Raw genomic sequence first — 17432 nt, 5'->3', positions numbered from 1 at the left:
TCATGGATCCGTGCATGCCTATCCAATCACGGCTCAAAAAAGCAGGTCTGTTTTTTTTTAGCACTTTTTTACGAGTTGTATTTTTTCACGCCAGTGTTTTGTTTTTTTTTGCTTTGCACTTCTTAGTAAATGACCGAGATTCATACTTAAACAGACGCGTTTTGACCGATGGTGTATTCATTCGTATTTTTTTTGTTGGACTTGCAAAAAAATACGAATGGCCTCATCACTGCCGTGATTTCTGCTTAGTAAATTACCGAGATGACACTTTGAAGAAAAAACGGCATCTCGGACAAAATCAAGACCTTAGTAAATATACCCCCATGTTCCCATCTGATGTTTTGGGTCCTTTTCTTATTTGTCATTCTGTACCTACACTTCAGGGCCAACAAGCTGTGGATCTGCATGGAGTTCTGTGGAGGGGGGTCTCTGCAAGACATTTACCAAGGTAGTGACATTTTCAATTTGGGTAAATTAGCAGAAATGTGTCATTAATTCAACATTTTGTAATATAACGTATCTACAAGATTAAGACCTAGGATTATGGGGTCATTCCGAGTTGATCGTTCGCTAGCTAGTTTTAGCAGCCGTGCAAACGCTATGCCACCGTCCTCCGGGAGTGTATTTTAGCTTAGCAGAAGTGCGAACAGTTGCATCGCAGAGCGCCTGCAAACATTTTTTGTGTAGTTTCAGAGTAGCTCAAAACCTACTTAGCGCTTGCGATTACTTCAGACTATTCAGTTCCGGATTTGACGTCACAAACCTGCCCAGCGTTCTCTCAGCCACGCCTGCGTTTTTCCTGGCACGCCTGCTTTTTTCCTGGCACGCCTGCGTTTTTCCGCACACTCCCTGAAAACGTTCAGTTACCACCCACAAACGCCCACTTCCTGTCACTCACTCTGCGGCTAGCAGTGCGACTGAAATGCATCGCTAGACCCTGTGCATCGGTCGTTGTGCCCGTACATTGCACGTGTGCATTGCGCCCCATACACATGCGCAGAACTGCCGTTTTTTAGCCTGATCGCTGCGCTGCGAAAAAATTCAGCTAGCGATCAACTCGGAATGACCCCCAATATTCTCTAATCATGAAATGCTATTTTTGTCTCCACCAGCCACAGGAGCACTGTCCGAGCTACAGGTGGCGTATGTATGTAGGGAAACTCTTCATGTGAGTATTAGCATTACTGACCTTGGGTACTACCTAGCCGGTATAGCACTGCACTGTGCTGCTGTATATAATGTGATGTGTGCTAGTTGGTGTTACATTGAAGACGTGTTTGCGCTACCTGTAATGCAGCCAAGCAGTGAATATATTTTATATCGAGCAACGTTCCACAACCAATGCGTGTACAGCCATGGCTGCTGTCAGAAATTGCAGGGCCAAGTACAGATGAAACAGGCAGGTGCCCGCTACAACCCAGTGGACGCACATGCAATGGTGCCCCCTCCCAGTATTAATATGTGCCCTAGGGGTCTATTTACTAAGCCTTGGTTGGAGATAAAGTGAACAGGGATAATGTACCAGCCAATCAGCTCCTAACTGCCATGTCACAGGCTGGGGTTTGAAATATGACAGTTAGGAGCTGATTGGCTGGTACTTTATCTCCATCCACTTTACCTCCATCCAAGGCTTATTAAATAGACCCCTTACTCTCCATAGATCTCTTCAGTGTCCATCAGATCTTCAGATCATCTTTAGGTTAAGTGCAGTCTTACCTGTGCTTGTACATACTACTTCTGATTGGCAGCCAGCAGCCATGGGGTGTGGAGTCATAGTGACAGGTAGTGATGCGGGGGGTGGCAGAAGGGTCAGAGACAGGGAAGGGGTTAAAGAAACACATGGGGAGCAGTGGTCACAGCAACACATCGGAGAGGGTGCTAGCGGCACATATGGAGGACAGGCACATATAGGAAGGGATAGAGGTAGAGGTAAATTTGGTGAGGGGGAAGAAAAGAGGCACACTTGGGGAGTGGGGGGGTCAGAGGCACACTTGGGGAGACATGGTGGCAGAAGCACACATTTGGCAAGAGGGATCAAGGCACTTTTGGGGAGGGATGAGGGCAAAAGCATACTTGAGGGGGCAAAGGCACTCAAGAAACTTGTATATGCCTCTATATGCTGTGGAAGCAGTGAGTATAGAAGGCGTAGCAGGGAGCTGAGATAGTAGTAGATTAAAGGAGAGTTGGGAGCGGGCAATAGGAGGAGCTGACAAGTGATGGAGGCGGTCTCTAGACTGAAGTCTCTGCCCTTTAATGAGAGGGGGGTTCAAGACACATAGGGAGATGTACTAATCTCCTTGGAGAAAGAGAATGTGGATAGAGATAAAATATACCAACCAATCAGTTCTCAATTGGTACAGGCTGTGTTTGAAAATGTACAGAAGCTGATTGGTTGGTAGTTTATCTATCTCCACTTTATCATGCTCCACGGCTTAGTACATCTACCCCATAGACATCTGCCTTTCAGTAAGAAGCAGTTCACAGTACTTTAGTACCAGCTGTGCTCCCCTGATAGCGACCCTATACACAGCTACCTTTCTCTACATACAAAGCTATGCACATATCCTAACACTGTCCTTCTATTGCACAGGGTCTGTCATACCTTCATAACCAGGGGAAGATGCATAGGGACATTAAGGTGGGTATCTGGACCTCCAGAATGCAATCTCTTTTCTCCAAAAAGCAGTCTTAGCAATACCTTAAAATTACACGATTACTGTACTCTCTGCTGGAACTTTCTAATTGTCCTCTACCTACTAGGAATAAGGTCATTGTCATTTACTGGATGTATTCAGCGCTGAGTATTTTGTCCGGGCCTGTGAAGGATTGTGATGGTCCCTAGATTCCCTGTATTTACTTACAGCAAATAAGTCTCATCTTGTGCCCTATGACATTATCTGGAAGTCTTCCTGCTATTATGTCAGTCTTGGGCATGTTGTCACTCCGAGTCTGGGCAGTGGGATGTTTTATACAGGAGCCTTTTTATAGTCTCCAATTTAGTTGTAGACCTACAGTATATAGTTGTAGACCTATGCAGAGCTATGGCCATAAGCTGCCCCAAAAAAGATTATATGTCTTAGACAAGATCTGGGCTGGTTGCACCCGGTGTGGCATAGGATTGCTATGTGACCAGTCTAATAGACCCCATTCATAATATAAACCTGTTCTCCTCCAGTGCCAGATTGCTGCTTCTCACTGCTGTGAGTGACTGGCCAGTGTGTCAGAGGTCAGGCTGCTTTGCTGAGCTGTCTGTGTACAGCCATCTTACGTTTGGTTTCACCTTCAGAAAGCATCATTGTATACTCCTCATCTGTGATTATTGTCTCCATGTAACAAGTTGTCCTGAGTTACTCAATCTACCAATGCCATCTATTCTCTTAGGAAACTGGAAAAATATTGGACACCTCATATAGATTAGATTACATTAGACGACATCTTCCTTACCCTAATGGGTCTAATTTACAAAACACATTGGATGTTTCTCTGTAAACTAGTATGAATAATGCCATGAGGAAAATATGACCTCAAAGTCCAATCCCAACTCCTTTGGAAGCCAATACATTCATTTTTTTTATGATGCTTGAAAGCTTCAAAGTGGACTTTTCTGCTGGAGTGGACACACAGGGCTGATTCTGAACTGGACACAGACGTGGGCACCACTGTGTCTTTTGTCTTACTCGCATCTGCATTTTTATGCTAATACTACAACAAAGTCCTTCCCACTGATTCTTGCACCAGCCGCATGACCTCCTAATTGAACGAATCAGCATCATCCATGTGTGCATGCCTGCACCACACCTCTGACACTCCCATACAGGCTTCCATCGTATATTGTGTGGGACATGGGACTAACAGAAAATGCAGCCCCCCCGAGGTGAAATAGACTATGGTGCACCCCCCCCCCCCATCCTCCTTCCCAGACAGCACAGGTGCAGTAACACAACTGGGGAGGGGGGGGGGGGGGGGGGGCAAAGGAGTTAGTAATATGCCAATAAAGAATAATCTCCAGCCGCTTCCCCCCAGTTCTCTTTAGCCTCAACCCCCGTGTCTCTCCATCTCCAGTCAGCATCCCTTCTGTGTCACCTGCCAGCACCCTTCTGTCTCTCCAGCCGGCCACTCTTCTGTCTCATCGGCCCTCTTCTGTGTTTCCAGCCAGCCCCTTCTGTCTCCAGCCAGAGCCCTTTTTGTCGCTCCAGCCAGAGCACCTTCTGTGTCTCCAGCCATCCCCCCTTCTGTCTCTCCAGCTAGCCCCCCTTCTGTCTCACCAGCCAGACCTCCTTCTGTCTCTTCAGCTCCAGACCATCTTCTGTCTCTCTAACTCCAGCCCCTCTTCTGTCTCTCCAGCTGCCCTCCTTCTGTCTCTCCAGCCAGTCACCTTCTGTCTCACCAGACAGCCCCTCTTCTATGTTGTCAGCCCCCTGCTATCTTTTCAGCCAGCCCCTTCTGTCTTTCCAGCCAGTCCCCTTCTGTCTCTTCAGCTAGCCCCCTTCTGTCTCTCCAGCCAGTTCCCTTCTGTCTCTCCAGCCAGCCTTCCTTCGGTCTCCAATATCGCTGACTCAGAATCAGCCCCACAATCTCCACCAGCTCATAGCAATGGCAAAAATTAAGGTTTTGTTTTTGTTTTTTCAGAAGGAAAATTACTTTGTTTTAGTCCATAAAGTCCTTTCGACAATGTTTAATTTAATTAATCACCCTTGGCAAAATGAAATGTTGCTTTTGCCCTTCCAAAAACTGCAGTCTGCTCCATACATTAGAAGAAATACCCTCACTTAGCCCAACCCCTCCCATCGGCCGGGACAATGTTCTGCTCCTTTGCAAACACTGGCATCTGGATGCCATTTGGTGCGACAGAGCAAGCTGTGGCACGTGACAACATCAAAGATAAATTTAGTAATTTTGTAAGTCTGGGTACACACTAGACCACAGGTTCTCAAACACGGTCCTCAGGACCCCACACGGTTCATGTTTTGCAGGTCACCTGTACATTTTTAAAATGTGACAGTTGGTGATACACAGTGCACCTGCTGGGTGACATGTAAAACGTGAACCGTGTGGGGTCCTGAGGACCGAGTTTGAGAACCACTGCACTAGACAATATTATCGATGATGTGCCTGATTCCGACACATCGTTCACGATATGGTCTAGTGTGTATGCACTATATTGCTGATGATGCGCGCTCCCGCGCGTCATCAGCGACATCATCCGTCGGCCGTACATGCAGGGAGGCAAATTTAAGGTCAACCGGATGCAGGATACAGAGATGGATGTTTCAGGATTAACTGGATGCAGGGCTGCAGGGTTTCAGAATTAACCAGACGTTTAGCAGAACACTCTGGGAGAGTACAGGCACACTGGAGCTCAGATTACGACAACAATGATATGGAAAATAATATATATATACCTGAGTATTAAGATAGGCTTAGCCATCAACAAAGGCTGAAAATCCCTTGCTCTCCATTGGCTGTGCTGGACCTGCATTTATACCCTATTATACTGTACATATCACCTTGACTATAACATTATTTCCTTGTTCTACATTTCAGGGAGCCAACATTCTTCTCAAAGACAATGGAGACGTTAAAGTAGGTGAGTGTCAACGTTTGTGTGAAGAAGTCTTAACCATGGTCTCCTCCTCTGCTAAATGTGTGTAATCATTTTACAGGAGTAGAAACCAGACTTTTTATGGAGAAAATAATAAAGGGTGACCTTAGGGCATACGCATGGCATTGTGTGAAGGAGGGAGACAACAATGTTTTTGGATAAAAAAAATGGTATAGGCTTGGAAGGAGGAAAACAACATTGTTAGGGGTCCAATGTGGTAGAGACCAGGATGCAGGTACATGGTAGGTGGAGAAGATGGGAGAGATGTGATTGAGGAAGATATGGTGTGGGACCACAACGTGGTCAAGTTCATGAGGACAGATAACAGGTATGGAACAATAGAGGGTGTAGACTGTGTCAGGGTGATGCTACTAGGAAAGAAGTAATCTGGGTCGAATACATCTGCCAATGCTCTTTGTTGTTTATGCAGCTGACTTTGGAATCTCTGCACAATTCACTGCAACTTTTGCCAGGAGGAATTCCTTCATTGGGACCCCGTATTGGTAAGATACACTGGAATAAATGAAGGGATACAAGGTCTGATAAAATGCTATGAATATCCCACGCTGGGTTGAGAGGAGCTTTCCCTAAATTTGAACTGGTCCTAAAAATAAGGCAGCAGAGCTTGCACTCTATGGGGGGTTATTCAGTAAGGATTGCGGATTCTGCTAAAAAGCAGAATCTGCGATCCTTTCTGTCGCATGCTGGGGGCCACCCATTGCAGGGTAAGACCATCCAGCATGCAGAATGGCCTGCCCAGCGGCTGCGACTGCAATTTAATTGTGGTCGCAGCAACTGCGGATGACCTCGTGCAGTCGCAATTAGGCTGTGTATGCAGGAGGTCCGCTGCCATTTTTTAGATCGGACCAGCTGCATGTGACGTCAAGCAGCTGCCCCCCCACCCCCGTTTATGACGCTCCGCCCCCGCAATGGTCTGTCGCCGCCCACCCTGCGAACGCCTCTGCCTGTCAATCAAGCAGAGGCGTTCGCACCCACTGCGAGCCGAATGCATTCGGCGGTCGCGCACGCATAGGATGGTACCGCGCATGCAAAGTGACACCACCGACGGGACCTGAATAACCGCCTATAAACAAATCTAATACCACACAGATCAGTTAAAAAAGAACCTGCTCTCATAATTAATATTTATGATCCCTGTTTACTGTTAAGGACTTAATTAATTTTCCATAAATGCAAACATTTTTAGTTATTCCTTCTATTTCTTTTGTCCCCTGATCTTATTCTGAATTTACATCAGAGGACTATTTATAAATAATAGCTCATAATCATTCAAAAGCCTTTGTTATTCAGTCACACCCCATTATTAGCTATAGAGTTTACAAACTTTATAAACGTGTTTACAGTAAGTACCATGTTGTAACCAAGGTTAACAAAATTGTGGCAAATCAGGAAAATGTCTTGACTGCAGAGCTTATGTTTGTTTTCTTGCAGGATGGCTCCAGAAGTGGCTGCGGTGGAGCTCAAGGGGGGATACACAGAACTGTGTGATATCTGGTCTCTGGGAATCACGGCTATTGAACTAACTGAGCTACAGCCACCTATGTTTCACTTGCACCCCTTGAGGTAAGTGATACTCTCCACCGCTCTACAAAACTTAAAACTGTCTCTCAAGACCTACTTCTTCACCAAACCTAGCTAAATCTTATCCTAACCCTCTGTTCCACATACCCCATCTGTGTCACCCCTGTCTGTCTGCCCCTCCCCTTTAGAGTGTAAACCCTCACAAGCAGGGCGCTGTACACTCATCCTTCTCTTACTTAAACCATCTTCGGCAGCACCAAATGCGGCGGTTTTCTGCCACCCTCATACTTATTTCAGTGTCACCTGCTGATGCAGATACGGTATGTTTATGTACCCTGTACTTGTCCTATATTGTCTTTAACTGTGTATAAATATATCATACCCTCCAACTGTACCTTTTTGGCCGGTACAGTACCGTTTTTGATGGTCTGTACCGGCCATAAAAGGGCTTTGTACCGATTTTTGACAGACTCACTAAATTTCCATTGAAAGTATAGGAAAGGAGGCATGGTCACGCCCCCTTTACCCGTGGCCATGCACCCTTTCCTAATTTGTACCTGTTTTTGAGTGTAAAATGTTGGAGGGTATGATATATACACTCTGGGGGATAAATAGTTCCCCCGAACATCACTATACAATATACATAGCTTATCTTATACTATATCTTATTATCTCCTATACTGAACAGCAGATTGACCCCCTTTATATTTCTTTATTCCAACTTACATTGAATGTGCAAAACACCAAAACTCAGACTGAGATGTGAATGTTCATAAAATGATTCTTGATACCAACTGTCCCGATTTTCGCGGGACAGTTCAGTTTTTTGGGGACTGTCCCACCCGCGGGCCGCAGTGTCCCGCGGTGGGGGGGTGGGGGGGGGCAGTTGGGAGGCTCATGCACTCGCTGCCCTGCTTAGCAGAGCAGCAGTGAATAGACGCTGGGCGCATGCGCACAGCGTCTATTCACTGGAGTCAGAGGGAGAGGAGAGGGGGCATGCCAGCGGCTCATCGAGCGCTGGGCATACCCCCTCAGTGACGAATAGGTGAGATTTTGTACTGCTCTCTTCCTTCTTGCTTCAGTGTATAACTTGTCTTATTGATTAGATGAGTATTAACATTCCTAATTACTCAGGTTTTCTGCTGTTTCCCTGATTTTCATGGTTGTCTTATTGTGTCTGTCAAGGGTTCTCTTTCTGATGTCTAAAAGTGGTTACCAGCCCCCCAAACTGAAGGACAAGGCAAAGTGGTGAGTAGCATTGCATTAGGAGGCCATTATAAACTATGGGGACTATTCAGGTTTGTTAGCAAAAAAGCACATTAATTGGGCAAAACCATGCTGCACTGCATGTGGCGCAGATGTAATATGTGCAGAGAGTTAGATTTGCGTTAGCTATAATGTTTCTGTGCAGGGTAAATACCGGTTGCTTTATTTTTACACTGTAACTTAGATCGCAGTTTGAACACACCCCCAGGGCCAGATTAAGCCTTTGGGGTGCCCTTTAGACAGGGGGTCCCCGGTGGAAAGGGGGGGGGGGGGCTGTACACATGCATCCCAACATGACAGAATGCTCTGTCCTGGACTTCCCCCTTAATTTATGATTGCCATCACCTGTGCTGAAACACCTTTCTTATCCATTAACCTGTTCAAGAATAGTCCTGAAGCAGAGCATTTTGTCCCTCCTGGAGAGGGTCATTTTGGGAGGTATGTGTATACAAGATTGTGCATACCTCCCAACATGACCCATTCCAGGAGGGTCAAAATGCTCTTTACATGGACTTCCCTCTTAGTACAGTATATGATTGTAGTCACCTGTGTTCAACTATTTAATTGTTAAGAAAGGAACACAGGCGATTGCAATCATAACTTAAGAAGGAAGTCTAGGTAGAGAGCATTTTGTCCCTCCTGGAATGGGTCATGTTGGGATGTATGGATTGTGTATATTAAATTTAGCCCATTGGAGTTGTAACACTGTAGGGGTGCAAGGCGCCTTTTCCTGGGGAATATGGCAGCACGCAGCAGCTGAGGAACAACACAAGTCCAGTTTCTGGTACAACTGACCCCGGCCAGTTTTATTGAAACAGAAAACAAAACAAACCCCAAAATAAAAATACCTTGCCTGTCCGGCACTAACTAAACATAAGATACTCCTAACTGTCACTAAACAAAACACAGAGTTCTTTAGTACATACTGTATAGCTTACTTGCATCAGAAAGCGTGTCTCTCACACACAGATCCTGCAGCCTTCCCAGGCAGTCTGCCCCTACTAATCAGGCTAGCAGCCCTATAACACACTTACACAGCTGAAACCCTGATTAGCCCTCTGTGAGGCCAAAGACCCGAACTGGGCCCAATGTCTAGAACTCTCCTTATCTCTCTCTTAGAGCCTATACCCAGCTTTTACAGCAAACTGAAAAGGTTCTGACAAAACCAAAAGCATTTTTCCTAGAAGTTAACACTTTTTAAAACATGTAAGACAAGAACCTGGGACAAACATACCTGCCCTCAAACACTATCCCAGTGTTCTTGTCACATATCCCCCTCCCCTGTTTCGACCTAGGGGCCGGAACACTTGTAGCCCCCAAACAGAAGATGCGAGACAATGCATCTGCGTTGGCCAATTGTGTTCCCGGTCTATGTTCAACAGTAAACTTAAAATCCTGCAACGCTAGAAACCATCTAGTTACCCGAGCATTCTTGCCTCTATTTACATACATCCATTTTAAAGGGGCATGATCCGTCACTAGTCTGAATTGTCTACCCAAGAGGTAATATCTCAAGGTATCTAGTGCCCACTTAATGGCCAAAGCCTCCTTTTCCACAATGGCATACCTTTTTTCATGCTCATTGAGTTTCCTACTCAAATAAATGATAGGGTGTTCGTCCCCATCTCTGGTTTGGGACAGCACAGCACCTATCCCTACCTCTGAGGCATCTGTCTGTACCACAAATTCTTTTGAAAAATCTGGTGTTATCAACACCGGTTGTGAACACAAAGCCACTTTTAACGCTTGGAACGCCTTTTCTGCATCAGGGTTCCATTTCACCACATTTGACTGCTTCCCTTTGGTAAGGTCTGACAACGGCACCGCTGTGGTCGCAAAATTGGGAATAAACCGTCTATAGTACCCAGTAATTCCCAAAAAAGCCCTTACCTGTTTTTTATTCACTGGACGAGGCCAGTTTTGAATAGCATCAACTTTATTCAATTGGGGCCTAATCAGACCTCTGCCTATGGTGAAGCCCAAGTATTTGACCTCCTCCATTGCGAGGCAGCACTTCTTTGGGTTAGCAGTTAACCCTGCCTCTCTGATTGAGTCCAGTACTGCTTGTACTTTAACCAAATGGGACCCCCAGTCTTTACTGTGAATTACCACATCATCCAAATAGGCAGCTGCATATTTTCTATGGGGCCTCAAAATTTTATCCATCGCCCGTTGAAAGGTTGCTGGAGCCCCATGCAACCCAAAGGGTAACATCTTATACTGGTACAGCCCCTCCGGAACCGAAAAGGCTGTTTTTTCTTTGGCGCTATCAGATAAAGGTATTTGCCAGTAACCTTTGGTCAGGTCCAATGTGGTGAGAAACCTGGCTGTTCCCAGCCTTTCTACAAGCTCGTCCACACGGGGCATGGGGTATGCGTCAAACTTGGACACCTCATTTAACTTACGAAAGTCATTACAGAAGCGTATGCTACCGTCGGGCTTCGGGATGAGCACTATGGGACTGGACCACTCACTGTTAGACTCCTCTATGACTCCAAGTTCTAACATGGTTTTAACTTCTTTAGAAATAGCTTCTCGCTGAGCTTCAGGAATCCTATATGGCTTTAAATGAACCCTGACCCCTGGTTCTGTGACAATGTCATGTTTTATTATGGTCGTTCGGCCAGGCAGCTCTGAAAATACCTCCCTATTTTGGATGAGAAATTCTTTAACCTGATTGTTCTGATCAGCTGATAATGTCTCTGACACCTTCACTGCGGGAAGCAACCGGGGTGAAGACACCGAAGGGCAAGGCTCCGCTGACAGAGACAACCTATCTTTCCAGGGTTTGATTAAGTTAACATGGTAGATCTGTTCGGGTTTTCTCTTTCCCGGCTGGTATACTTTGTAATTAACCTCATTCACTTTTTCCCTAATCTCAAATGGACCCTGCCATTTAGCTAGGAATTTGCTTTCCACAGTGGGTACCAAAACAAGAACTCTATCTCCAGGAGCAAATTCCCGTATCTTGGCACTCCGGTTATAGACCCTCTGTTGAGCACTTTGGGCCTGTTCCATGTGCTCTCTGACAACAGGTACCACGGCTGCAATCCTATCCTGCATTTGTGTTACATGCTCAATAACGCTTCTATAAGGAGTGGGCTGTCCTTCCCACGTCTCTTTGGCAATATCCAACAGCCCTCTGGGGTGTCTACCATACAACAAATCAAATGGAGAAAACCCCGTAGAGGACTGAGGAACTTCTCTGATGGCCATTAACAAGTAGGGCAACAAACAATCCCAGTTTTTCCCATCTCTCTCAACAACCTTTTTTAACATACTTTTTAATGTTTTATTAAACCTTTCCACCAACCCGTCAGTTTGGGGATGGTAGATGGACGTCCTGAGGTGAGTGACCTTAAATAACTTGCACAATTCTTTCATGATCCTTGACATAAATGGAGTACCTTGGTCAGTCAAAATTTCTTTTGGTATTCCCACTCTACTAAATACCTGCACCAGCTCCCTAGCTATCGCCTTGGTTGTAATAGTGCGTAAAGGGACAGCCTCAGGATATCGAGTGGCATAGTCCATAATTACCAGGATATACTGATGGCCCCGAGCAGACTTTAACAAGGGCCCCACGAGATCCATGGCTATTCTGTCAAACGGGACCTCTATAATAGGCATGGGAACTAGTGGGCTCCTGAAATGGGGTCTAGGGGCATGATACTGGCATTCAGGACAGGAAGAACAATATTCAGACACTTCTTTATAAACCCCTGGCCAAAAGAACCTTTGTAAAACTCTTTCAGTGGTTTTTTCTGCCCCTAAATGTCCTGCGGTAACGTGACTATGAGCTAAATCTAGTACCGTTCTCCGATAAGGCTGGGGAACTACCAACTGTTCCACCACATCCTCACCCCTTTTGACAATGTGGTACAAGAGCTCATTACAGATGGCCATGTGGGGATACGTAACCCTGTCACCTGGTACCACAGGTTCCCCATTAACAATCTTAACATTCTCTCTAGCCTTTATTAAGGTAGGATCCTTTAACTGTTCAGACGCAAACAGATCCTTCTTTACCTCCAGGTCAGGCACGCTTTCAGTTCTAACTACTATGTCTCTGTTCCCAGCAAGAGGGTCCTCACTGGACTCCCCATCTGTCACTTCCCCAGCCAAACTAGCAAAAGGCAAAGGGCCAGAAAGTTCCGAAGACCCACGTACATCCATAAAATCACCGGTATTATCAACTGGCTTTTTACTTCTCACATCTGTAGATAACCGTGATTCCCACAGTTTCCAAAAATGAGGAAAATCCCTCCCTATTATGGCCTCATGCACCAAGTTAGGGACCAGTCCCACTTTAACCATTGCTGACCCACAACAAGTTTCTATATTCACCTCAGCAGTGGCATAATGTTGGGTATCCCCATGTATGCAAGTTACCCCAATAGGTATTTGCTGGACCTTTAAGGGGTTCACTAACCCAGCTTTCACGAGGGTAACTAAACTTCCTGAATCTAGCAAGGCCTCTACCCGGTTACCCTCTAAGAACACATCACACATTTGTTTTTCCAGCTCAGGTGAAGGTACCACAGTACAGGCTAACCTAGCAAAGAAAGACATTCTGCGACATTCAAAGGCAGCATCACATTGCATGGGTTCTTGCGTGACTGGGCAATTGGCAATAACATGACCTGGCATACCACACCTAAAACATTTAACCACACGATTATCAACCCGTTTGGGCAGCATAGACCGTTCTAGCCCCATTGGCCTGTTTCCAGGGCCAGTGTTTACAGTCTCTCCAGCCTTGCGTTCTCTTAACCGCCCAGCAACGTTTTCCCACGGAACAGTCTTACCAGTCTTTACTGAAGGGCGCTGTCGAGGATCTATGGGTTGCTGGGTGGTCATCAGTAGTTCCTCTGCTGCCAAATACCTCTCTACCATGTCCACTAATTGGTCAGCAGTACCCGGGTTTCCATGGCTCACCCACTTGCGCAGGACCATGGGCAAAGATCTCAAGTAGCGGTCCATGACGACTCTTTCCACCATCTGGGGACCAGTTAATGTCTCTGGCTGTAGCCATTTTTTTGTTAGCTGAATAAGGTCGTGCATCTGGGAGCGCGGAGGCTTCTCCATGGCGTACAGCCAACGGTGCACCCGTTGTGCTCGTACTGACAGCGTGACTCCCAGGCGGGTCAGGATCTCAGTCTTTAGTTTATCATAGTCCCGAGCCTCAGCAGGGCTTAAATCAAAGTAAGCTTTTTGGGGCTCACCTGACAGGAAAGGTGCCAGCAGACTGGCCCACTGTGCTTTCGGCCAGTTCTCACGCTCGGCAGTCCTTTCAAACGTGGTCAGATAGGCCTCCACATCATCAGCCTCTGTCATTTTCTGCAGGAAGTGACTGGCCCGTATAGAACTAGAGCTGGTTGGAGCACTGACGGCCACATCTCCAACCCGAGCTGCAAGTCTCTGCACCACTTCTGCTAAGGCCTCTCTATCCTGACGCTGTTGCCTGTAAAGTTCATCAACAACTGCCTGCTGTTGTCTCTTATTTTCCTCCATTGCCACCTGCTGCTGTCTGTTGGCCTCCTTCTGTAGTCTCCAATTTTCCTCCATTGCCACCTGCTGTTGTCTCCTATTTTCCTCCATTGCCACCTGCTGCTGTCGGTTGGCCTCCTGCTGAGCCGCTGTAGCTTGCAGCAAGGCTTTAAGCAGATCCTCCATGTCGACAGATTTTTCAGGCGGCTTTGTAGCTACTTTCACCCAGGACATATATCAAACCCTCAGGGGTGAGTCTCAGTAACTTCACACTGGGCTGTATCTGCATAAACCACCGTTTTCTGCAGGCCTCACAAAGCTGCTGCTTTCACTTATGCGCAGAACGGTGTGTTCGCATTCTCCACCAAGTTGTAACACTGTAGGGGTGCAAGGCGCCTTTTCCTGGGGAATATGGCAGCACGCAGCAGCTGAGGAACAACACAAGTCCAGTTTCTGGTACAACTGACCCCGGCCAGTTTTATTGAAACAGAAAACAAAACAAACCCCAAAATAAAAATACCTTGCCTGTCCGGCACTAACTAAACATAAGATACTCCTAACTGTCACTAAACAAAACACAGAGTTCTTTAGTACATACTGTATAGCTTACTTGCATCAGAAAGCGTGTCTCTCACACACAGATCCTGCAGCCTTCCCAGGCAGTCTGCCCCTACTAATCAGGCTAGCAGCCCTATAACACACTTACACAGCTGAAACCCTGATTAGCCCTCTGTGAGGCCAAAGACCCGAACTGGGCCCAATGTCTAGAACTCTCCTTATCTCTCTCTTAGAGCCTATACCCAGCTTTTACAGCAAACTGAAAAGGTTCTGACAAAACCAAAAGCATTTTTCCTAGAAGTTAACACTTTTTAAAACATGTAAGACAAGAACCTGGGACAAACATACCTGCCCTCAAACACTATCCCAGTGTTCTTGTCACAGTATATATTAGATTTAAACTAAACACCTAATTGAAAGACAACTATTTTATAAAATGTTCTTGTAGTGGACCAATGACAACTTAAACAACCTTAAAATACACATAGACAAATAACATTTAGAATTTATCTTGTCACATGCAAAAATAGCAGCAGGCTCTATACTACTTACACACTGGGACAGAACTCAAGCGGACTCTGCGCGTGTGTCTCGCTCTCTAGACCCTTATTAGATAACAAGTTACACAGGATTCAGACACCCAGGTGTGGAGAGATGTAAGTGACAGTGATCCCACCCTGTGTCACTTACAGCTCTCTCCACCCTCCTATCTCTCCTCGGATTGGAAAGCTCCATAGATAGCTCATGAAATCTGATACTCCTGTGTCTCTGCCTGCCCTGTATACCGTTCTGCTCGCATTCTGGCTGTCTGGTTCTGCTGCTGCATAAGAAGGAAAGCTAGTGATGTCAGTGTGCTCTGGCTGGAGGGGGGGGCCTGACAGAGGGGGGCCCGGGGTAGAGTATGCCCTGCATCCCCCCCTTAATCTGGCTATATGCACACCCCACACAATCTGGCTATGCACACCCCATGCAAATCTATCTCTCTCTGCACATGTTACATCTGCCCCACCTGCAGTGCACATGGTTTTGCCCATTAGTGTGCTTTTTGGTTTGCTAATAACTCTGAATACCTCCCTATGGCCCTCATTCCGAGTTGTTCGCTCTGTAATTTTCTTCGCATCGCAGCGATTTTCCGCTAATTGCGCATGCGCAATGTTCGCACTGCGACTGCGCCAAGTAAATTTGATAAGAAGTTTGGTATTTTACTCACGGCATTACGAGGTTTTTTCTTTGTTCTGGTGATCGTAATGTGATTGACAGGAAGTGGGTGTTTCTGGGCGGAAACTGGCCGTTTTATGGGAGTGTGTGAAAAAACGCTACCGTTTCTGGGAAAAACGCGGGAGTGGCTGGAGAAACGGAGGAGTGTCTGGGCGAACGCTGGGTGTGTTTGTGACGTCAAACCAGGAACGACAAGCACTGAACTGATCGCACTGGCAGAGTAAGTCTCGAGCTACTCAGAAACTGCACAGAGAAGTCTTTTCGCAATATTGCGAATCTTTCGTTCGCAATTTTGCTAAACTAAGATTCACACCCAGTAGGCGGCGGCTTAGCGTGTGCAATGCTGCTAAAAGCAGCTTGCGAGCGAACAACTCGGGGTGTGTTCAATCTGCAATCTAATTTGCAGTGTAAAAATAAAGCAGCCAGTATTTACCCTGCACAGAAACAAAATAACCCACCCAAATCTAACTCTCTCTGCACATGTTATATCTGCCTCCCCTGCAGTGCACATGGTTTTGCCCAATTGCTATCAAAAATCCTGCTGCGATCAACTTGGAATTACCCCCTTTATTCACAAATGTACGAATGTGTCTGGGGCGATCTACTGTAGAGTCTTTAATAAGTACATAGATAAGTTTGTGCACTGCCAGTCTGTATCCTCAAACTAATTTAAAAGTTGGTTCTAAAGCTGGTTCCAAAGTTTGTAAATATGTGGGAAATACCATATATATCTCCTATATAATAGCCCAGATCTGTGACTCTGTGCCTGGCCGTAACGCTGGGCGGAGTCAGAGACACAGATCTGGGCAGGGCCGCCATCAAGGGGGAGAGTGAGGGCCCGTCCCACTCATATCACCCACTGCTGCTGATATTGGCTGCTGCCCGTTCTCCCATAGGCAGCAAAGTGACACTCCGCAGGGCCGCGCCTAGCACCCGCTCTGACAAGCCACCTGCACTGGTTCTCTGTCCGGGATGTGCGTCTCAGGCTCCAGCTCTCCCACTCCCCTATCAGAATAACTCTCGGTCAGTGGTGTAAGACCAAGGCGGGGCGAGCAGGGTGCATGCTGTGGGCACTGGGACAGAGGGGGCGCCAGCAGTCCCGGAGATAGATTACCCTCTCCCCCTTCACACAGTGCAGCGTTATCCCCCCACCCGACAGCAGTAACAGCCCCCTCCTCCTGTGTACACGCCGGCTCTCTGAATGCTGTGTGCAGCCAGTAGTGACGTCTCGGAAGCCCTGCTCCTGCTGCCTGGGATGAGAGCCTGTACTGGAGACCTGCTGCAGCCCACCATGGGTGATTTGTGACACACAGGAGACTCCGTGCTGCTGGGACTGGGAGTAGTTCAGTGAGTGCTGGAATGGGTGACCTCGGTGATGGGTTTACCAGATAGGAGAGCTGTCAGTGCAATGAGGAGAAATGCAAATCCCTGTATACTCAGCAGTATTAGAGTTGCAGAATCATTGTGTGTCTTACACACTAACCACCATCCCATCTGCTCACTGTAGTGTAGCAGACTCTAATTCCGTCCTGACCCGTGCACCCACCCCTCCCCCACCTGCAGTACCCCCGCACCAGGCCCTCCCCCACCCGTGGCACCCCCGCCCCTCCCCCACCAGCTGCACCCCTGCATTGCCCCCCTTCCCCCAACGCAGCACCCTAGCACCCGCCCCTCCCGCACCCTCCCCCACCCGCACCACCACCGCACCCTCCCCTCCCCCACCAACTGCACCGCCCCCCCAACCGCAGCACCCCCA

General features: G+C 47.1%; 1 protein-coding gene across 6 annotated transcripts in view; it reads left to right on the top strand.

The window, feature by feature from the left end:
- MAP4K1 (mitogen-activated protein kinase kinase kinase kinase 1) overlaps window positions 1–17432 on the top strand; it is a 165775-nt gene that overhangs the window by 70494 nt on the left and 77849 nt on the right. For 5 of the 6 annotated variants that reach the window (XM_063937909.1, XM_063937908.1, XM_063937907.1 and 2 more), the window contains 7 exons: window positions 384–448; window positions 1113–1168; window positions 2591–2638; window positions 5545–5587; window positions 6033–6105; window positions 7055–7186; window positions 8330–8392. In XM_063937909.1, coding sequence (XP_063793979.1) covers window positions 406–448; window positions 1113–1168; window positions 2591–2638; window positions 5545–5587; window positions 6033–6105; window positions 7055–7186; window positions 8330–8392 — 458 coding nt within the window. In that variant the 5' untranslated portion in view covers window positions 384–405. Of the gene's footprint in view, window positions 1–383; window positions 449–1112; window positions 1169–1833; window positions 1930–2590; window positions 2639–5544; window positions 5588–6032; window positions 6106–7054; window positions 7187–8329; window positions 8393–17432 lie in introns of those variants that run through there. The other variant, XM_063937911.1, reaches the window with a different exon arrangement.

This window comes from Pseudophryne corroboree, chromosome 8 (genome assembly GCF_028390025.1).
Source record: "Pseudophryne corroboree isolate aPseCor3 chromosome 8, aPseCor3.hap2, whole genome shotgun sequence".
In the NCBI taxonomy this organism is placed as follows: Eukaryota; Metazoa; Chordata; class Amphibia; order Anura; family Myobatrachidae; genus Pseudophryne; species Pseudophryne corroboree.
This window is presented reverse-complemented; position numbering and strand designations above follow the sequence as displayed.